The 24,038-nt window shown below is 41.6% G+C and overlaps 1 protein-coding gene across 1 annotated transcript in view; it reads right to left on the bottom strand.

Annotated features, from left to right (window-relative positions):
- Positions 1–24,038, bottom strand: part of FBN1 (fibrillin 1) — a 242,811-nt gene that overhangs the window by 112,395 nt on the left and 106,378 nt on the right. Inside the window, 6 exon segments of the mRNA XM_014522437.2 lie at positions 2,984–3,106; positions 5,788–5,913; positions 11,400–11,519; positions 12,095–12,235; positions 13,574–13,780; positions 18,456–18,614. Coding sequence (XP_014377923.2) covers positions 2,984–3,106; positions 5,788–5,913; positions 11,400–11,519; positions 12,095–12,235; positions 13,574–13,780; positions 18,456–18,614 — 876 coding nt within the window.

The raw sequence follows: 24,038 nt of genomic DNA, 5'->3' as shown, positions 1-24,038 counted from the left end.
AGGGTTTGGGGGGGTGGGGGGGAGGGGTCAGGGCACTGGAGCCAACCCCTGGTGCCGAAACACGCAGCCTGGCTGGCCATGTGTTTCAGCACCAGGGCAAGGGGCCCACCACAGAGACGCTTGGGCAGCCAGAGCATCTCAGTGGAGGACCCAGCCTCTGGTTGCCTCAGGGTACAGTCCCGGACCATGCCCTGCTCCACTTTTTTAAACTTCAATTTTTTTAGACCCCTGGATACCCAGGAGTCTAATTTTCTCCATGCATTGCAAACTTGCAGCATGGGGAACATTTTTTCATTCCTGCACGTGCCTGTTGCCCCACCTCAAAGGGGTTTGAGACAGGGCAAGAGGCAAGTGCATGCTTGTCTGGACGCGCCACATCAATGCTATTTCATGAAAGTCTCTGGTATGAAATGGTACAAACAAAATTGGGAATAAGGACATCTTGGATGCCTTGGCCTTTGGATCCAATTTTGCTACTGGATCAAAATCTAGCTGTTTCTGTAATTTCATACTTAGTGCTTCATATGCTTATTCTTGGAGAACAAGGAGTACTCCAACTGTTTGAAAGGTAGTGAGAAAAAACATTTATGTTACTACAAAATCTGTTCCAGCTTTCAGTAGGAATCACTTGAGTTGCCTGCAATTCTGGATAACTTTCAAAAATTTTCCCTTTGGTGCAAAGTAGTAATGTTTCTGTAGGGTCAGGAACACCTTTTTCATTGGTTCCTTACTCCTGTTTGGCCCAGAGGTATATAACTGAGGGTGCAATGGAGAGAATCACAGGTTTGCTACTCGAATGTCAGGCAATCAATCTATTGTACTGTGATCTATATCAGTTCCTTGCACAAAGTCTTTAAAAAAAATAAAACAGTAAATGATGATTATGCCCAAAGAGGCAGGCAATGAGGCTCATGGGTTAAGTCCCCATGTATGAGTCTTATCAGTAGCAGCATGATATAAAAAACACTGCACCAGTGACACGGATTCTGCAAAAGAGCAAGCTGATAAAATGAGGGCATTGTGTTGGTGCAACCCACTGCCTACTGAGTGTGCAAGCCCAAGTTCCACTGCTGGTACTGGTAGTACTTGCCTTGATAGCCTGGGATCGCAACAAATACAGAGTGGGTGGCAACATCTACCTTCGTAGATTGAGGAATAGTATAGGTGGTGGCTGTGGCTCTGGCAGATGAACTATAGAGAAGATAGTGACTGGGGTCCCCAACAAACAGAATGCAGCACTACTCAGCAGTGATATGACTATTGCTAAGCAATATGACCATTTAAATCTTAGCTAGTATCCTGCAGGCTGTTCAGACCTTGAATACATATAGATAAAAGTGTTCTGTTTTCTGTTTCTCAACTGAGTCACCTGTCTCTTTCCAGCCATGGCAGACAGACATATACTGCCCATTCTAAAAAACTGAATGGGAAAATGATTTCTGGAAGTCTCTGCAGCCAGCTCAGCCATGGGCCTTAAGCTCAGGAGATGCTATTTGCAGGGGGCAAGTTAAGAACTGTATATTTGTTTGAGAAATTAGTGGAGAACTGTTTTGTCTATGACTACTTGAACAAAATGGTCTTGTGGGTACGATGAGAACAAACTCTTCTCTGGCACAAAATATACAATTCGTATCCTGTTTCCTGAATCGTGGATAGCCTAGCTTGCAACTTCAGCATGAGAGGTATCAACTGTAAGAATATTATCTTCTTGGCACTTTAATAGATTTGTTGGGCCTGGTCTGGCTCAAAGTCTTAGTCCAGGTGTGGTCCCAATCCAGATATGTCACAAGAGTCCAGTATCCCACTCACCTCAAATTTTAAACACAATTTATTTTTTTGTGGTACTGACACTTAAATGGAAATTATTGTTACTGATCTTCAGGGGAAAAAAAAAAACACTTTAGTGTGACCTGATGAGCTATTTTTTAAACTTAACCTAGTATAAACAAAACACTATTGTTTTCTTGCTCCCCAGAGTTAAATGATTTGTAATTTTTAAAAAAGAAAAACTGTAAGTAACTTGGCTCAGCATTTGTTTATTCCTTACTTCAGCTTCTGCTTTGTGCCTATTAAATTTGCTGAAACATGAAGAAACAAAATTTCAAGTTCCTTGAGGGACAGGATGGAAACTATGATGGCATAAATTAGCAAACAGAATGCCACATTGTCTTATGCTGTGGGTACTGCTGAGATACTTTAGCAAAGGAAAAGGACTAGGCTGTTGGGCTGCTCCCATCTATGTCTTGATTGCATGGGTGCTGAGCACTTTTGTGGGTTACAATGTGGGGTAGGAAGTATATAAATGAAAGTAGGAGAATGACTTGAAGATGCCAAAGAGTTAGGATGTTAAAAGTAGCCAAAAAAGGGAATAAGAAGCTTATATAGGCAGGGCCATGTAGAGCTATTTAATGTAGTTCTGAATGAGCTAGCCTGGATTCCAGAAGCAATATATCTGTGTTAGTACAGTGTTCCAGATAGGATCATTAGGCCTGCTGATAAGATAATTAGCTCAGGTGAAGCACGGCACTAACTCATCCATGCTACTTCTGATACCAAAGCTAGTTTGTTCAGAGCTATCACAGATACCCCTAAAGAGCCTTGTGCTGTACCATGTTAATATATTCAAAGAGGCAAGAAAAGGCACGCACGTGGGAACCTAGCTACAGATAGCACCGTAGGCAAACACCAGGAGTTTCACTGGGTCAGGTCCTAGTATTTGCCCATGGAACGTCCCCCACTAGTTGTTTAGGAGTGTTGCTCAACACTGTGAACAGCAGAAGACTGTCTTGAAAAAGGACAATTTTTTCCAGCTGATTATAAAGTGGATTTGACAGGAATCCTGTTTATCAGCCTAAAGAGTCAATATGGGGATGGAAAAGCAGATGGAAATTAGATGAGTAGTATTAAAGCTGTTAAAGAGGTGCGATTTATATGCCCTATAAAAACCATAATTTTTTATAAATGCTTATTGTTAAACACCTACCTCTGCAATAACGTCCATCAGATGCTAACTGGAAACCAGGTTTACAAATGCATTTAAAGCTGCCATCCTCATTGATACACATTCCATTAAGGCACATGTTCCTTATGCTGCATTCATCCATATCTGAAATTGCATACAATGGATACAAATGTTCACACTGAAAAACTAGTAAGAGCTCCCACTAATTGTATCCTCTAAATAATCAATCAAACCAAGCTACTATGTGGTTGTCAACATATAGGAGGACACTTAAAGGCGCCCCACAGAAATTACTGACTTGTAACAACAAATCCTTAACACATCAAGAAATATGTTTAAAAGCACTAAATGGCATAAAAAAGACATCCAGAGTCTGGCAACTCTTGAAATAGTCATATGGCAAAACCTTTAGGAGAGTGAAGAGGATATGACCAGAGGCAGCCTCCATATAGAATGGTGATATTAATTTGATGTTACCTAAAATACTGCATGGTTGTGAAAGATGAGGGTTGTGTAAGAAATGAAAATTTCTCTAACCAATCTTGAAACGTACCATACAGGTTTCCTGGTACAGTTGTCACACGTGTACAAGGAAATCCAGGGAGCCTTTCTTCAGACATTACTATTTTGGGTACCAACTCCTATTTAAAATAAAATGATCACTTCTCTATATTTAGATGACAGAGTTGCCTGTTAGGGCCCCATGCAGGTAAAGGCGTGATGAGATATAAAGCACACAATCACACCTCCTGCCATACTGCTCTTCCTATCATGCCATTAACTGAACATGTGGTCAGGGGCCCCTGTGCCTAGGAGCCCCATCAGCTGAATGGAGCTCCCAGCTAACGGGGCCCATGTGCACCCCCCAAACCTGGGGACTCCTAGGTAACAAGGCTCCTAGCCATAGGGATGCATGCTCCCCCATGGTTGGGAAATTGCAGCAGCTGTGGTCTTCCAGCTGAGGGAGTCCACATCAGCTGGGAGCTCCCAGGCTTGGAGGTGCACACAAGCCCCCATAGCAGGGAGCTCCAATCAGCTGATGGTGCTCCCAGCCAAAAGATCTTCTGGCCACATAACTCTCCAACGTATTTCTCTTTTTTCACACCATTAATTGACTGAACATATGGCCAGGTGACCACTTAAATTGTCATTAGATTAACTGGTTAATCACACCTTAAGTGTAATGTGTAGATGGGCCTTACAGTACTTGTTGGCTAACCACAGAGTTGCATTGGCATTGTATACCTTTTGTGACCAAGTTGCATGGCATGGAAAATTTTTAAAAACTCTTATGTAATGTTACAGGCTTCAGTTAATTGGTTTCTTACATCTTGTTCAAAATGTTCTTGCTCTACCCCCACTGTACTTGATCTGCATGGCTATGAGTAAGTGCACAGAACAAGGGACAACAAAGAACTGGGTCCTTGGAAATATATCAAAAGCCAGGACTTGACACCAGTTTCATTGGAAGTTATATACAATGCAAGCCAACACTGCACAGACCCAGCACAAAGTCTACATGCAGTAGTTCAAGAACCCAAAGCAGTGTAGCCAGGTTGGTGTGGTACTGAACGAAGGTTAGTAAACAATCCTGAGAAAGCTACATTATGGTCTCCCACACACATGCACAACACCCAGTCTTTAATGAGTGACACGTGTGGGAGCGCATGCACAATCTCAGGAGTAAAATCTGACCTATTACTCTGCAACAGATGCAATAGTTTGAGAAGCTGATGAAACGGAAGATGCTCAGAGACATTCTGGCAACACGTCCAATGGAATTAAAAATGTTTTGCCAGATTGCTCTGTAACCAGCACTGGTTCTTACTACTAGCACATGTAATTTGATGAGAAAGGAAGAAGTTAGAATGGGGGTAATGATGGATTTCCAGGTATATTTAAACGATATAATTACATAATTTGATGCTTAAATAAGAAGTCCACACTGTTAAACCATACCTAAAAGTGGTAGGAAAATGAGAGTCCTAAAATGTCTGTCTTTACCAAGGATTAATGTAATTGCTACTAACACATAAAAATCACTGGATAATAATGACATTACAATATATTAAGGATCATGCTATTTTCCTTAACATTACAGCTGGCTTGGACAGAAATTACACTTCTAGACATGGTGTGTTTTCTTTTTACTTACAGGCTAAGTCGGACAAAAATAATTTATGATTTAAAAAAAAAAATCATGCATGTATCCCAACCAGGAATTTTGGCATTAAGTCTTTGAGCTGAATCACTGAGATAATATTCTGCCAAAAATGTTTCTAAGAACAGTGCTTCAAATTCTTTTAACGTATGAATAGATCATTGGGAACTGTCCCAAGGAACTTGGGAAGCATGATAAAGAACATTCTTCATTCTTTTCCTTTGCTAAAAGTCTAGGAGGTAGGAACCCATCAAATACATTTACAATTCTTTAAAAAAAAAAACATTTTTAGGGGTCAAACCAAACAAGATTCACATAAATCACACTGCTAGTCACCAAGTAGGATCCTATAAAGCACACTGTTAAACACACAGTAAGATCATGTAGCATGCGACTTGTGCTTTGCTCTGAAATGTACCATTGCCATCAAAGAAACTACATTTTGCGATAGTGGTATGTGCTAATTCACTTGCTGGACAAGTATTCTACTGCAAATTGGCTGCAAAAGATGGTTTATTTTCCTGCCCAAATACAGGAAAAGGTATTTAGAAATTTGGTTCCCAGTTCCTTCTCCTCCCACAAACAAAATCTTTTAATGTTTATTAAAATGAATAACCACTTGAAACTACAATTACCAGTATGGAATAACTTCAGAAACTCTTACCTTCACAGTTTTTCCCATCAGCTGCGACTTGAAAGCCAGCATTACAAACACAGTGAAAGCTGCCATCTGTGTTTATGCACCGTCCATTATTACAGATCCGACCGTTCTGTACACATTCGTCAATATCTGAAAGCCAAGCAAAAAAAACCCCAAAAATTTAAAGTGTGCTTTTTTTCCTTCTGTTTTATTTAATCTCTTTCCCCCACTTTCTTGACACCATGTACAAACTATTTTTGCCTAAAAAGCCTGTTTTGATTTGCATACCTAAATGTTATGGAGTCTGAAAGAAATTCCAAATTTGCTGTAGGAACTAAGCCTTAGTTCAAAGACTGTTAGACTATAACCAGGCTTCTTCTGGCTGTCTATACCCTGATTTCTGCAATCCAGTTTTAAAGTTATTAAAAATGAAATATTAAAAGGGGTTTGGCTTTCGACATTGCTTTATGATATAGGAAGATAGTGAAGAATTTTGAGACTTTCCCACCCAAAGAATATGTTTTCTGCTTATTTATAAATTTGAAACATCATATACTCATTTCCCTTTCTCTGCAGGAGACCCCTGGCAAGATCTTTGGAGGACCTGAATAGTGATATCACATAAGGCTGGCAGATCTCCCTTTCCCCCAAATGAAATGAAAAGAGATGCTGAGACAGACTGTCTAGACATTTTTTTAGCTTGCTGCTTCTTCATCAAGGGCTGGATCACCTCCCAGAGATTCTGTCTCTCTGGGGATTCTGTACACAAAGATCTCAACTAGTCCAGCCAGATGCCTCCTCTTTCATTCCATATTTTCTCAAAGGCACTGCAGACGCCCTTCTACAGGTGTTCTGCACAGAAGGTACACTGCTGCAGGCTGGGGTGGAGCAGAGGACAGGCTGTACTCCAGTGCTGTAGATTCATAATTCATAGATTGTAGAGTCAGAAGGGACCACAATGGATCATCGTGTCCGACCCCCTGCCCCTGGCAGGAAAGAGGACCGAGGTCAGATGACCCCAGCCAGGTGACTATCTAGCCTCTTCTTGAAGACCTCCAAGCTAGGTGATAGCACCACCTCTCTTGGAAGCCCATTCCAGATCCTGGCCACCCTTACAGTGAAAAATTTCTTCCTAATATCTAACGTAAATCCACTCTCAACTAGTTTACACCCGTTATTCCTAGTCACTCCCTGGGGCACCTTAGTAAACAGGACTTCCCCTATTCCCCGTTGACCTCCCCTAATAAATTTATAGGCAGCCACAAGATCTCCCCTCAGCCGTCTCTTGTGAAGACTGAAGAGATTCAGCTCTCTCAACCTCCCTCCGTAGGGTCTATCACGAAGGCCACTAATCATGCGAGTGGCCCTCCTCTGGACCCTCTCCAGATTCCCTGAGTCCCTCTTGAAGTGCAGCGCCCAAAACTGGACACAGTACTCTAACTGAGGCCTGACCAGTGCCGCATAGAGGGGGAGCATCAACTCCTTCTTTGTTCTATTAGTCATGCACCTGCTAATGCACAACAAGGTGCGATTGGCCTTGTTGATGGCCTCGTTACACTGCCAGCTCATGTTCATCTTGGAGTCAATTATGACTCCAAGATCCCTCTCTGCCTCTGAGCTGCTGAGAAGGACACTCCCTAACCTATAGGTGTGCTGGGGGTTCCTCCTTCCCAGGTGGAATACCTTACATTTATCTTTATTAAATTGCATCCTATTTCCCTCTGCCCATTGATTCAACCTGTCCAGGTCAGCCTGAATCTGTTCCCTGCCCTCCGGTGTACTAACTTTGCCCCATAACTTGGTATCATCAGCGAACTTGGAGAGGGTGCTCTCCACGCCCTCGTCCAAATTGTTGATGAAGATATTGAATAATATCGGTCCAAGGACCAAACCCTGCGGGACCCCACTGCCCACCTCCCTCCAGGCCGAGAAGGAAACATCCACCACCACTCTCTGCTATGTTTCCTAATAACCATGTGGATAGCCAAGGGTGAAATAATACTGCTTGAAAGAGGATTTTACAATAACGGAGTCTTCCCACTTTCTGCCATCAGTCCTACCCATTATAGTTCTTGTGGGCAAGTTTGGAAAACCACCCTCAGATGATTGATAGGAGGGTTTTTTTTGCCATGTGGACCCCTAGCACCCTGGGATGGGCAAGGATTTGTTTTTACTGGACCAACAACATAGTTGGGAGTTAGACAAGCTTTCAAAATATAAGTAAGACTTCTTCCTCAAGTAGTAGCATGTAAAATGGCAACTCATAAAGACCTTCAATGCCCTCTGAATCATGGTGCAGAAAGTTATCGGTGAATTTTTGTTGTTAGTAATCTGTATAAGGAGTTAGCCGACAGGAGCCCCAATGCAAGCTGCCTTGCACCTGAAAGCGGCTATGCATTTTCCTTAACTTCTGCCATCTCCATGTGTGGTCCACTGCCTCTGACCCTTTGAAAGGATATGTAACAACATGAAGACATTAGATAGCCAGGCATTGACTGACTCCCAGATCTCTTCACTTTCTATGGTTACTCCTCATAGCATCTTACATTTTTCAGGGCTCTTTAACTTGCTTCTTGTCAGTGAATAGGATTCTTTTGTTTTTACTCAATAATAGTGAAGGTGTTAGCTTTATTTCTGAGAATCCTTCTTTTGGGCCCAAATCTAAGATCCCTACTAAATGTACTTACTTAGCCAAACTCCTTCTGGGAATCTAGCTGAATAATTGTTGAGTAATTACCTTGAGATCTGGCCTGGTGTGTTTAGTCAGTTATACAATCATCCATGGAAGAAAATCCCCATGGTACATTAGAACTGAGCATCTCTGAATTGTCTTGTGATTGTTTAGGACTCCGTCTTCTAGAAGGGGAGCCATGGGCACCCCCTCTAAATACGTGCCTGCACAAATGTACATTTATGCATACAAAAGACATGCCTGTGTTCTTATGCAAAGCAGGCACTTGTATATACAACTGCCCAGTCTACATGTGGAGTAAATGCCAGTTTTGGCAAGCATACCAGGAGTGTACACACTTTGGCAGACATACCTCTACACTCCTTTTTCCAATACCTGGCACATTTCATGAAGAAATCATCCTGCATGTCTTAACGTGTATTAATACTACAGCTCAAGAACTGGGCTGGATTACAAAGGCACTGTTAAGTGACCACACTCTAATTCTAATGGCCACCAATGTTTGACAGCTTTGTGTTTGTTTAATGAATCATGGTCAGTCTAATTAAAGGAGCATAACAAATATGACTTATGAATAAATTCGTCACCCTTGAAGTCCCACTTCAACATTGCTTCATTACTGGTCTCTGGAGTACCATGAAGTACAGTTGTTTGGCAGACACTTAGGTCAGATATTCCTATACGTGCGTATCACTGGCTCTAACTGCAAGCCCTGCAGATCTGCAGACAGCTCTTGTACTGCTGCTGTCTTTTTGATTCAGAAAGGGATAATCATAAAGCATTCCTGGTAGTTTCTTTATTCTGGCTTTATGGCAATGGGGCATGTGGGCATGAGCTCCACACTTCCTCCAATGCTAGTGCTGCTTGCAGATGTTTTCTCTGGGCTTTGTTTTTTAATTCTTTACTACCGTCTCTGATCCCGCTAATCCCATAGGGATTTGCAATTTTGCTTTCCTTTAAGTGTCCTATAATATTTAACTAAACAGAAAAGCCCCAAATTACTTCTTCTGGAGGCTCATATTTATAAGGGTGTTAACAGGGTATGAACATCCATTTCTGACCTCATTAAGAGTTACAGTTCATCCATGGCCCATGGCAATAAATTTCTACTTTTGTGGCCACTGTTTCTGGTGTTTATCTTCACATGTTCCACCGGTATTCCTTGTTGTACTAAACAGCAAGCAGTAATTTCCAGGCTCCCATCAAAAGTTAGTTTTGGCTTAGCCACGATAATTTTGTGAGACAGGACGACGGACACTCAGTTCTGCCCTCTCATATCAGCGTACAATGTTCACTTTAACAACAATTACTGCTGCCTTAAGTTGTGTCACAATTGCTTGCAGTCACGTTCCAAGTTTAATTATTACTGTCATTGCACAAATAAAAAATAAATTCTCTAAGCTTGTACCACTAACTCTGAACGTCCCTATCATTCATGTTTTGTACCACAGACTCTTTTCCTAGATTCATCCCACCTATGGCAAACCTGATGATATCAAGGTTGCAAAGAAGTTAAAGAGTGGGAAGCTTTTGTTCCAGTTGCTTTTCAGATCAGAACCATACTTAAGTAAATCTACTTGTATCCCCTTATAATCACTTGACACCCTTACTAGAGGTATCCCATCAGCTTGCTGAAAAACTGGTTTACAGGACATTCGTGAAAATAAATTTGATTAAGCAGATTTTTTATCCCAGGTATTACATTTCAAATTAATATAAAAAACTTCCACTTCTGGCAAGGATGTTTCAGCAGGGATGTTCCAAGCTATTCATGGAAGAACTGAGATTTCAAACCTTCCTGTTTTTATTTTATGTTTCATGGGTTTTTTGTTTACTTTTGCCATTACTCCAGTCAACCTCACCCACCAAAGGAATCCTCTTCCCTAAACAGAAAGTGAAATCTGATGAAGTAAATCTGTGTCTTCAAACATTCAGATTCACCCTGTTTTGTCTGGAGGCTTTTCCCTCTATTACTAGTATATGGATCAGGCCAAGGTTCTCTCATAATAAGTGACTAATTGTCACTTAAGTACAAGGGAACAGATCTATTCTCAAAATAAAATTCATATCTCAGTGCAGTCCAGATATTGTAGAATTAAGGGATTTTAAAAATGGATCATCATCCTCTTTATAACAACGTTTTACACATCAGGTGACTGTTATGTCCTCCGTTAGTCTTTTAACTATCTCCAAATATGGAAAAAGATTGTTATAAAGAGGGAGGATGATCCAATGGGGAAAGGAGAGAGGAAAATATCTTAATTTGCATCAAAGAGGATTTCGATTGTTGCTCTCAGTTTTTGTTATACATAGGAAATGAAGAAATGTCTGATAGTAGTGAAAAATGCAATTTACACTTCAGAGACAGGATGCACTGTAGAGTGAACATGAATCCTGTTTTTATGGGGACAGTCTCATTTTAAACACCTGTCCAAGGAGTCCTGTCAGTTTCTTCAAATGAGCATTTTTATCCAATTTTCAGAAACCTTCCAGCCAGAGAAGTAGGTGAGGTTTTTGAAAACGGGACAAAAGCATTCATTTGAAGAATCCAATGAGACCTCTGGACCAGGGTCTTGCCTCCACCCTGTCCTCCATTCCCACCTGCCAACACCATCACCAGCACATTCTTTTGAGAGCGGAGCTGCAGTATGCTGGAGACTGGGGGGCATTTTAAAATCCCATTCTAAGATTCAAGAAATATGGTCACCCACTGTGATGCCAGGTAGTTTCTGCCCAAATCTGAACATTTTTCTTTACATTTCCAATCTCCTCACCTCGCATGACTGTTGGTATTTTGTTTTACCAACTCAATGATTAAGTAGCTCTGAATTAGTTTGCTTTGAAAGACTGTTTTTACTCAAGTATTTTTTTTTAATTCAAGAACTGTTTTGCATTCCTGGTGTGCACATAATCATACATCTCTCTATACAATACTATACTTCACCTCGGCACTCTGTCCTAGTCAGTGTACTCTGATATCCAGCACGACACTGGCATATATACGATCCTTGGGTATTTACACAGTCTCCACTAATACAAGGATTCTTCTCACATTCATCAACATCTGTAAAATACAGACCGTATATTTTTAGTAAGCCATTGGCTGGCAGATATTTATGCATGAAGAGTTATTTTATTAGTTTATTTTACATGTACAAAACATGCTTTTTTTAATAAGATGTATTATGCAATACTCAGAAATTAGAAACATTCTTCCTCATCAGTGTAACTCTATGTTATGTGGAATTTCATATTTGAAAAGTTCTATACCAATATTGGGGATTAAGTCAGACAGTATTTTCTTAATAAATGAGCAGAGAGAGGTACTTAAATCATGTTAATCTGAAGTCAAATGGATAGTAGGGTGGAGACGCACATTATAGACTAACTGAATCAGCAGGATAGAGATGCACCTTATAGATTAACCAAATCTCTGATTATCTGGATCTCTGATCATTTAGTCTACAAGGCTCTACCCTGGTTCTTAATAATATTACTTTTTATAGCCATTTTAAACAAAAGTCCTATTTCTGATTTTCTGAAGTAAATAAATGGGGATCATTACCTCACATGGGGAGAAAACAAGACAAAACAAATCTATCACTGTCTGACTTACAGAGTACAAGGAAAACCACATACCAATGCATTCCCCTCTAACATCTAGTTGGAATCCCTTATTGCATTCACAACGGTAGCTCCCAGGAGTTGGTATGCAACGCCCGTTAAGGCAGAGATGTCGGTATAGCTGGCAGTAGTCAGTGAAATTAACTGGCAAGATCACTGAAAAGAAAGAATTAGAAAATCAGATTAGTAGTTTATCATCCTAATTTTCTTTAATGTACAAGTTGTACAGCATTTTGCATTCAAAGCCAACACCTACCTTACATCACTGCATATGCTATAGAATAATTTTTGTAACACTAAGCCTAAGAAAACAGTGCCTGGTCTCTGACTGAGGCCTCTGAGGATAGCTGGTAGAGGCTGTCTTTTCATGGTAACAGATGTAATTCTGATTTCCATTCCTCCACAATAATACATTAAGAGCTAAATTCTGCCAAACCCACGGAGATACATAAAGAAGAAAACAGGCATATGATATGATATATTTGGTAAGGGCCATTACTAAAAGGCTGGCATAAGCCAACGGCTACCACATAGTAAAACAATACTTCACACAGAAAGTCTCCACTTTCATAAGTAGAAATTGGACAGATACTTAGCCCAGACAGTTGTGGTAACTATGTTTTCAGTTGACAAGTGTTTACTGTGAGCTGTGCTGGCACTTTGCAACCTAGCTCAGGTAAGGCACAGAACAGGGTATACACAGACCCTCTAACAAGTCTGAGCTTGTCCCTGCTTCCTCTTGCTTCAAGGCAACCATTCTTTTCAAGGAACACTTAATTCTCTTTTCACCCTGGCTCAGGTTGCTCTGGCCAATGCACTGGCACAGCTGTCTGCCCCTTCCCCATCTAGCTACACAGGAGTGGAAGCCACCACCAGGCAGAAGTTGCTCTTTCCCATGCAGGGTTTCCAAAATGAGTAACAGGCACAGGCAAGGAAGGGAACTCCTTGTACTCAGTGCTCCCCTGTGCAAATATGCAGCAGAATGCACAACTGAGCCATAAAATAATAGTGACACTCCTCCCTCACCCCTGCCATAAATAGGATTTAGGACTGTATTCTAACTGAGCAGGGATAATGTTATAGATCAGTAGTTCCCAAACTCTGACAGATTGCTCATCACCAATTTAAAATGATACAACCTTAAGTACCATCAGCAAATTTTTCAGTTCAACCTTAAGTACCACCAGCAAATTTCTGTCATATTTATAATAAATCTGTTAACGTGTACCATTGACAGGCTGTCTGCGTACCACAGGTGGTACACATACCACAGTTTGGGAACCGCTGTTGTAGATGAGATACAATTGCCACAAGGGGTTTGGTTACAGAAAAAGATGCCATGGCTACCCAAAAAAACCCAGTGTATTTTGTAACTGGGTAAGGTAAGGTCAAGACACTGGCAGTAGAGCTGAGCAAACAGCTCTTGAGTATTTAGAGCTTTAGAGTGATAAATGCAGCCCGGTGCAGAAAAAAGCTAACATATTTAACTCTTACCATGCGGAGGCGGAGCCCGGGAGGGAAAAGCAATGTCTGGGCGTGGTAAAGCAGGCTGTAGTACACCAGGGAGGACAGGAGGATAAATAGCAGGAGGAACAGGACCAGGAGGGATTACAATAGGAATGGTGCCATCAGGATGGGAGGGAGGAAGATCAGGTCTCCTAGGCACAAGTCCAGTTACTGTGCATAACTTGCGAAACTCCTCTGAAACATGAAAACAAAAGCACCAGCGTTTTAGAATGATAAAGGCATTTTGTTGCACACCACGTTCCTCTTTAACCCACTGCTTCGTGCTGGAAGAGTAAATGCCAACCAGCCTCTTCAGAAAGGGAGGCTAAGGGCATGTATTTCATGACAAAGGACTCCATTCTGCAAATCAACCTCCCAGGCCAAGGCAGAATTTAGTACAGATTCAATGACAGAACAGCTACTAAGATAACATGACACTGAAAACCTCCATTTAAAAACCAGGAAGGGGTAGTAGGGAGCCAATCAGGATCTGCTTACTGAGCACTGTTTTATGAAAAATGTTTGCTGAACTAAAGGACATTTGCCTGAGTAAGGATTTTTTCTTGTTACGTACACTAAAAAGAAACTAACTGGAGCAGGTAAAATGGAGGACTTCTAGGCTGGGTGAGGGAACAGAGAACTTAATATACTAAACAGTAATTAAAACAACTTGCATTGTTTAATTTAGAGGAGGGAAAGAAGATCGAAAATGGGCTTTATATAAATATATTCAAGATATGAATATCAGGGAGGGAGAAGAGCTATTTAAGTTAAAGAACAATATTAGAATGAGATCAAATGGCTACAGACTGACAATAGCATAACTGAGGGGGAGCAACTGGGACACCAGCTCAGGAAGCTGCCTTTATAGGGGTGGCTGAAGAGCAGCTATTTTCAGTGTCAGCTGACTGCACTGCCACAAATCAGCATAGGAGAAGCTTGTACTGCCTCCAGTGCGGAGCAGTGCTGCTATGCCTCTGCAAAGCGGTTATGAACAAATTAGAAGTTAGAGGACTTCTAACTATTAAAGGAGTGAAGTTTTGAAAAATTCTTTCAGACAAAGTAACAGCAACAAAGAACTCTAGATCCTTTAATTAGCCCAAGTGAACCTAAAGCCTACATAACTTCAGTGATTCACATGACTCCTACCACGAGTGGCTCTTCAACTTTCCACCTGTGGCTCTTCAGAAAAAATGGTATTTCTAAGTGCATATTCTGGATACAGCTTTCCTGCAAGTTCTTGTATTTTTCCATGTTGACTGAACAAGTGTTAACTAACATATTATCTTTTTTTTTTTTTTGAATGGACGCACAGTTGACACAGTTCACCAAAGATCATACATGGTACTGTGACTATTGGGTTAACATTGATGGTTCCTGAGCCAGTCTAAGGTGAGTGTCACCTGAGGCTATAAACAGATGTCATCCTTAATTGGGTGACAGATATTGCCCGTTGTCCTGACTTAGGGTGCAACTGCACAATAATTCACCTGGGGAATTCCATGCCTGAGAGTTCCCCTATTTGCACCTGACCAACCCTGGAGATGAATTTCCAGGGCATGCAGGACTGGGCTCCTGAAGCTTGGGTGACAGGAATGCACACTGCTCTGGGCTGCCTGCACTCTCCCACCATAAAGCAAACAGACACAATAAAAGAAGAATATATTTTTGCAACCTAGTGTCATGGCCACAATTTTGGATGTTTGTAGTGCAACAAGGGGCATGGACATCATTTTATGGTGAGATGAAGGGGACATCTGTTTCCAGCCTCATGACATAAATGACCAAATTTTGTAATCAGCAAAGAGATTTTGCAGGATGTTTCTGTATATAATATACTAGTATAACTGATTATCACAATTAAAGGCCACATTTTCAACTCATTAATCCTGGCCACAAAACGTGTGAGTATGAGTGTGATATACACATATATACACACATATGTGCATGGCAGGAAGCATGATTGTGGGATTGTGAATTATATCCCATCATCCCTTATTGCCAGTGAAGAAGGAGCCTTGGATTGTGATCACACACCTTCATGGCATGGGGCACCCCCAAAGCAGGTAGCCCTGTTAGCTGGTGGGGCTCCCAGCCATGGGGGCTGGGAGCCAGCATCAGCTGGCAGCTCCCAGGCTCAGGGATGCACATGCCCCCCTCCCCCCCACAGCTAATGGCCTCATAGGAAGCAGCTACAAAGTTACTACACAATTTTGTGCAATAACTTTGTAGCTTCTTCCTCTTTTTTTCCAAGTCATTGTATGAAAGTGTGGCCACACACACGTGTATGTGTGCGTGCATAAAATTTGCACATATGTCAAGCAAGTAAGTATTGTTGCATTCAATTACTTTCAACTTACAAATTTGAAATTGAATTGTGTGTCATTGAAAATTGAAAACTGAAATAATAAGGCTTTGCTTTAAACTTACAAATGTGAAAGCTTGGGACACAAATGAAGGGATATAATGAAAAAATATGATGTTAAGAGATAGCCTTCCTTCCACAGAAGGTTTTGCAAATTATTTTCAGTAATTGCAAATTATAACCAAATATGAAGGATACTGTTAGGTCAATTAGGGTGAATGATTTGGCCCTTGTAGCCTCATCCCTGCTCTATTATCTATACACACAGCACTATTATTTATCAAAGATCTATAAAATATAAAATTAAGATTTTATTTTTCTGTCAGAGAAGGACATCTACATTGCAGCCTCTCCCCAATTCCTTACCTGAATATTCAATCAGCAACTGTAGTCCAAATCTCTCTCAAAAAATACCAAAGTTAAAGTACCCTAATGTAGGTTCCCATTATAAAGAATCTGTCTTTGTGAGTTAATCTTTGAAGTTTTTTGTACTGGATACTAATTTTGCAAAGAATCACTGTTTAGAGAAACCTATTTCTGTGGAAAAAAAACCTAAGATAGAAAAAATTCATAAATCATCAGACCAGTTTCTGAAAGGATATACTGTATTTTCAAGATCTGGTGGTGTAACTCAAGAGAGTAGAATGTAACCCATGTCTGGTCCAACCTCTATTCATCAAAACAATTCATAGTCTCATGTGTTAGCCATTTACCAATGGTGTCAGTGGAGATTCAGGAAGTGTTTCAGTAAAAACTGAACACACTAGGCTAGACACTTGGAATACCAGGTTTAAATTATAGTTTTAATGGTGAATCTTGGCCTTCCATATAAGCATTATTGCTGCGTTATGCAATAAAATATGGTGCACGCCTTTTTTATTACAACTATAACCTCCGCCTATAATTTCCAGCAATAAACAGCCTCTTTTATAGTAACATCTGTGTGAGGGTCTGCTGCCCACATGGAAAAAGGGGCTGCCCAGTGACGTCATGCAACCAATGATACAATTTGTAACACAATAAATTTCCAATTTAAACTTGGAGAGCCTTGGTCATTTACACCATTTACAGCCCTAAAATCCCTAAGGTATGCACACTTTTTGGACATGTTTAAGAATCATCAAGAAACTAATAATAATAGTTATAAGGCTTTGCCTAAACATAAGGCCTTTCATCAGTGGATTCCAAAGCACTTTTAGAAAGGCAAGAGTAATTTATAACTCAAGACAGAGAAAATAAGGCACATGTTCAAGGAAGCATGCTCCGGAGGAGCTAGTACAGGTTTGAGTCTCAGGAAATCCTGAATTCCAGTCCTGAGGTCTGCCTTGGTCTTAACCTGTGGCATTAGAAAAATCCCTTTTCTGCATCAGTTTCCTCAGCTGTTAATGGAAATAGGTTGCCAAAAGAGAACTGAGTGGTTTAAAAGTAAGACTCCCCACAGCTTCTCCCTGGCTTGGAAACAGTTATGATACAGTGCTCTCCTCTGTTGGTTGGTGCAGTGAAAAATCCTCTCCTATTTAAACTGGTTTGGTCACTGGATACAGTAATATTATCTTAATACAGTTCTTAACACTATCTTCCATAATGCTTTGAACATATCAATTCTATATAAATAGCAAGTATTGCGGTTGTGGTTGCTATTGTAACAGTGACAGAGCCAAGAACAGAATACAGGTCTTCTGGCCTTAGTCCCCTGCTCTAAAGACCATGCAACCTCGTTCTTTTGGTAAAACCACAGGAATGATAAACATTCCCATATAGTATTGTGTACTCAGATTCCTACCCCACCCCTCACCAGGTTTATATTGCAATTGAGAAAGATGCCATCCTGATTCCTTCCCAACCTCTTAACTTTTTACTCAGTTTGAGAGCCCCCTTCCCACAATCTTCCTTGAGACTCTTGCTCTCTTTCTTTCTTCCCAATTTCCCAGTATCACTTCTGCTCACCTTTCCTCTTAAATGCCCTCCAAAATATATCCCTTCTGTTCCTTCTTACCTGGTTCCACAACCCACTTTCAACAACTCATAAGCCCTGCCTGGCTGGGCCCTGTGCAGTTCCGAATTCAAACTTCCTGTTCTTTGAGGCTCTCAGTGCACTGTGAAGCAAATGATCTCAGAGCACATTTCAGTGACAGTTATGATCTGCCAGAAGCATTGCATTGTTTCTATGAAAGCATTCTCATGACTACAGGTCTTTGGAGAGAAAGGCTAAAAGAAAGGTTAAAGAAGGTGAGACTTGAGGACAACTGGAAGATCATGCTAAGAGGAAAGGCAAGAACCTTTGCCTATGAGAGAGGTCTGAAAGAAGAAAACCACACCTCTTGGAGAATGTGGGGAGATGAGCCTCAGTGAGATGAAGTTCAATGTCAGAAGTCTGCTTGCACTAGATATAGTCCTTTTTATACAATTTCATCCCAATCTAATCTACAAATGTTAGTTGCAGAACAAATTCATAGAATAGTTAAGTGCTGAACTATTATTCTAACAGCATAAGCTGATCCATACCGGTAGATCGGATTGGACACATTTCAGGGGCACTGGTTGCTCCTGGAGACCAGCATCGTCCACTGTCACAGCAACACTGCATTTTAGTTAATGCCTGTGGAAGTTGATTCCCGCAGCGACCATTGGTCAGAGAAGAGAAGCAGTATCCAGGACGTACATCTGTCGGGAAGAATGAAATGCACATGTAACTATCAATCCCATGGCATATAACTTTGATTATAAAACAAGTATCTGGTGCTCTTAATCTGTTCTGACAGAAAACATACAGGTTTAATTTGTGCACAATGTTAATGAGTGGTGCAGAACAAACAAACAACATACGAAATTTAGTTCGTTCAAGGTTCATTACAAATTCAAAACCCAAAGTGACTTTACCAACCAGTCTATGTTGACAAATCTTGCCATTTTGTTAAAAGTCTCATGATATTTAGAGTTTTACCTAAACCCCCAACTCCTAGTCATGTGATCGGATAAAAATTTTGGTGTTCATTAAAAGCCCCTTAATTTCTAGTCCTCGTGCTTGCACAGAAAAGCATAGCAAATGTGACCATAAGAACTCAAAAACATCAAATACATGAAAAGATTCCAAAATGTGGTGGTGTTTTAAAATTTCACCATTTTTAAATCAACTCATGATTTTACAATCACAGAAAAATGGGGCTGAAAGAGACCTCAGGAGGTCATCTAGTCTAATTCCCCGCTCAAGGCAGGATCATCTCTGTGTAAAGTATCCCAGACAAATGTTTGTCTAACCTGCGCTTAATAACTTCCAAGGATGGAGATTTTGGGAGGCCTGACTCATGATTTGTGAATATTTGGGCTTGGCACTCCTTAGATATTCACAAACTTTCAAGCCAAGTTAGGCACAGTTTGGAGTCTTCAAACCTCTTGCAGATTTACAGTTTCACTTCAAAACCAGATGAAGTGCAGTAATTTTAAATTAGACTTGTTTTGACTTTTCAGACATGCTGAAACCTGTAAGCCAAAGCAAAGCTCACACCAGAAACAAACCCTATGGAAACTGGAACAAAAAGGAAAACATCTAAAGAAACTCTGTGAAGTGAAGACAGACCTTGTAATAAGAGTCTCATGCTGTACTAAAACAATAAATGTATACCAGGCAATGAAATGGGGAAGAAAAAAGGGAAAGAAAAGGTTTATTCAACATTTAATAAAACACACTTCAGTGACCTGACAAAAAAATGTTGTTGTCTTATAAATGTCAATGCTATTAAAGACAGTATCAAGCCATTATTGTTTCCACTTTGATTCAAAAGTTATGGATGCACAGTAAGAAACTTCTCATGCTATAGCTTCCACAGCCATTCATTAATTAATTTTTTTCATCATGTCTATCTTCCACAGCTGAAGCATGTCATGACTGAAATGTCATGGACTACAGGGCAAGAAAAAACAACACAACTTCGAATGGGTGCCATCACATTGTTTATGGAGATGTGTTGGCTTCATATCTAAAGTGGGTTGGATGTGCTGTATAAAGAATTTCCTGTACCCAAATTTCATGCACCTGGCTCCAATAATATTTTACAAATATCTCTTATCTTACAGGTGGAAAAGAAAAAGAAAAAACCTTTTAGAAGTCTGTGATACAATCTGATTTCTGAGCAATTCTTTCACAATGTGTCACATGTCAAGCTTAATGTAACAAGCACAAGTATGATTAGATGCTGCATGATAAACCAGATTGTGTTTGTTTTTAAAGAACAAGAACATTTATTGTCAAAACTTAAAAGAAAAAAGTTGCAGCTGTAACCTTATATCAGCATGAAGCATTCCTTAAAGAAACTTGTGTCTCAATTATCTGAGACATGGTAGAGTTTTTTGTTGCCAGCATCTCTATTATCCAGAGCTTAGCAGATATTCCAAAGGGTATAAAAAGCCAAGGAAGATTCTTATCAAGATCTTTACAAAAATAATATGCTAGAAGAGCCTGCAATTGTTCTGCAAAAATAATATTACTGACACTGCAAGTGACAAAGGCAGCTGGGTCTTTGCTTCAAAATTTTAGAGCCAAAAAAGAAGGCTCAAACAGAAAATCCAACATAATTCAGTTTTTATTTTAAAAAAGAAGCAGAAAAAGATTCAGTCTGTTAATTTTCATTTTTTTCACTGAAAAAAAAATCAGGATGTTTTGGAAAAGCAAGAATTCTTCAGGAAAATTCCTGTGTCCAATATCACAGCTATTTTTTGTTGAAGATAAGTTTTGTGTGTAAAATTTAGACAGTATAGGTGTACAGCAACTGCACATCTCTACATCATATATGTTAGTTAAGTGGGAAGACCAGGGCAGAACATCTCTTCAATTTTTCAAAGATACAGAGTATTTGTTTACTCTAATCTTATAGCTTTTTAACAATGGAAGGCCCACTTCCTCAGGATTTTTGGATCCATGTCTCCTTAGCTCTAGTCTCAGAGAGGGACATTCTCAGAAGCCACTTCCTAATTTCTAACAGAATAGATGCATTTAGCTACTGCTTTTCACTTGCTGATAGACATATATAATCTTGATTTAATTAGAATGTTTTATGCAGCTTTAGCACAGACTTTGGTTTCAATCTTGTTAAAATTGCAGGTGGCTGCTCATTTCACCAGGCGAGCAGAGTGGGAGGAAGGTGGCCAGGAGCTGGAGCCCCATACACTGGGGCAGGAGCAGACCAGGAGCCTCCACGTCCCCCCCGGAGCAGCACAGCAGGAGCAGGAGAAAGAGATGGATGAGCTGCTGGAGGTGGAAAGAGCTGAGCACTAGGGCTGTGTGAAACAGCACTGTCTCGTTTTGCCTTCCGTTTCAATAGGACAGTGTTTTGTTTCGAGTTTCGTTTGATTGCGAAAACACTGTTCCATTTCGTTTCATTGAAACTGTTTCAACGTTTTGCCCATAGGCTATAATGGGGAAGCATGAAACTGCCTATAACTTTGTCATTTCTTGCCTGATTTCAATGAAATTTGCAGGGATGGTAGCCCCTTCTGAGGCCATGAAGCCTGAGGGGTTTATGGGAAACTGCACCTCAAAGTCTTGAAAGCAAAACTTGTGTCACATATGTGTGTTAAAAGACAGTGGGGTGAAAACTGCAGGGATGGTAGTCCCTGCTGAAGCCATAGAGCCTGCCAAGTTTCAAAGAGATAGGTGCAGGGTGTTCTGGGAAACTGTGCCTCGGGCTGCTGACAAGGAAAACTTGTGACATGGGTGACTGTGTGCGTTTTCCATCCCTCCCCCAGAGCACCGGGATTGGAAGGGACCTCAGGGAAGGATCACAGTCACTGGCCAGCTACAGTCAATAATAAGAACAGCCCTTCCCCCTCCCTCTCCTTAGTTTCTGTTTCCCTGCAGGCAAGCCCAGCTTCAGCGTCAAAACTCAAAGCGTTTTGAAACTTTCAAAACATTTCGACTGCCCTCATTTCATTTGAGGCTGTTTCAAAGCCTTTTTCATTTCGATTTCTCTGTTTCGAGCTCTAAACGAGTCGAAACAGTGTCAAAACGAAACAGCCAGTGAAATTTCGCACAGCCCTACTGAGCAGTACCTGGGAACAGTAGGAACTGCCCTGCTGGGAAGCTGAGTGTGCTGGCTGGGATCAAGGAGGTGGCATCAGCAGGCATGGGGAGGGTGTGGGCAGGAGTGCGGTATTGGCTGCCCTGGGTGGGAGGGGTGCAGCCCCTTGTGGAGCATTTGAGGGGCAGCCGCAGGCTGGATCCAGCCCATGGGCTATATTTTGCCCGCCCCTGCTTTGGATACATTGAATCTTAATGATAGCTGCAGCTTGACACTTTTTGTACATTCTTTCAGGTCAGAAGAAACACAGTCACTAAACTATTTTATCCTGAAAATACAGGGGATGAATGACTGGAAGTTTGGGAATTTAAAGTTCTAATGCGGCTGATGGTATTAGACAATTTTGATTCCACAATGCTTATAAAAACAGCATAATCTGCACTAGGAAAGTGTGGCAAATTCAAACTTCTAGCTAATGCTATCTCAAAGGAAAGCATGGAGGACTATAAGGCCATCATGGAGGACTATAAGGCCTTGGGACACCAACTGAAGAAGAGGGGAGCTCAGGTGGTATTTTCCTCCATTCTCCCAATAAGTGGATGGGGTAGGTGTCATGAGGCCCGCATTGATGTGGTTAACCGGTGGCTTCAGAGCTGGTGCCACGAGGCAGGCTTTGGGTTTTTTGATAATGACCCATGTTTTCGTAAGGAGGGCATGCTGGGTGGGATGGGCTTCACCTCTCAGATGTATCTTTTCCTCTTGGTTGGCTGATCTTGTACGGCGGGCTTTAAACTAGCTTCGCCAGGGGAAGGGGCCGCTTCGAGTGGAGAGGATGCTTCACCAGCACGCAGGGTGACAAGAGGAAGGGAAGCACAGGTAAGTATCAACGTCCGAGGAGCAGGGGGCCACAAGTGTCCTGGGAGTGAAAGGAAGGCACGAGCACCCTCAGGAGGCCTCAGGTGCCTCTATACCAATGCTCATAGTATGGGGAGTAAGCAGGAGGAACTGTGCCTCCTGATTGCAAGTAAGAACCCAGACTTAGTAGGGCTCACAGAAACCTGGTGGGACCCTACCTACGACTGGGCGGTAGGCATTTGGGGGTACACCCTATATAGAAGAGACAGGACAGAGAGGAAAGGTGGGGGGGTTGCGCTCTATATCAAAAAGCAACTCCCATCATCAAGGATTAACTTTGGGTTAAAGGAGGGTTGGGCAGAGACACAATGGGTCAAACTACAAGGGGGGCGTGGCGAAAGGGACCTTATGGTGGATGTCTACTACAGACCACCCAACCAGGGAGAAGAGCTAGACCAGGACTTCTCCAGTCAGCTTATGGAGGCAGTTAGGTCAAGGGATGTTATTGTCATGGGTGACCTAAACTACCCAGACATTTGCTGGGAGGAGCAGACAGCCAGGTCTGAACGCTTGCGTAGGTTCCTGGCTGTATTCCAGGACCTTCACCTTATCCAGGAAGTGCACAGCCCCACTAGGGGTAACGCCTTGCTGGACCTGGTCCTGGCCACGGGGGATGACCTGGTGAGGGGAATGCGGGTCCTTGACCACCTGGGCAATAACGATCATCACCTGCTGAATTTCATTATCCAATGCAGGACGTCAAGGGCTCACACCAAGGCTAAAGCCCTTGACTTCAGAAGGGCCAACTTCAATGAGCTTAGGAGACTAGTGGGGGAGGCACTAAGGGCCCAGAAAGTAGAGGAGATGGGAGTCCACGAGGGATGGTCGTACCTTAAGGGGGCGATCCTCCAGGCCCAAAGGATAACAGTTCCTGAGAAAAGCAAGGGGAGTAAGAGTTCTCAGAAACCCCCTTGGCTCAGCAAGGGCATTCAGCAATGCCTGAGGACTAAAAGGGAGGCGTACAATGAGTGGAAGGGAGGAGTTATCACCAAGGAGGAGTACTCCTCCTCGGCCCAGGAGTGTAGGAAGGCTATTAGGAAGGCCAAGGCAGAGATGGAGCTCAGGCTAGCATCCAGGATTAAGGACAACAAAAAGTCCTTTTTCAAGTACATTGGGAGCAAGAAGAGGGCACCAGGCAATGTAGGGCCCCTGCAAGACA

The sequence above is a fragment of the Alligator sinensis genome, unplaced genomic scaffold, assembly GCF_000455745.1.
Source record: "Alligator sinensis unplaced genomic scaffold, ASM45574v1 scaffold814_1, whole genome shotgun sequence".
In the NCBI taxonomy this organism is placed as follows: domain Eukaryota; kingdom Metazoa; phylum Chordata; order Crocodylia; family Alligatoridae; genus Alligator; species Alligator sinensis.
Note: the sequence above shows the minus strand (reverse complement) of the source record. Positions and strands in the feature narration are given on the sequence as shown.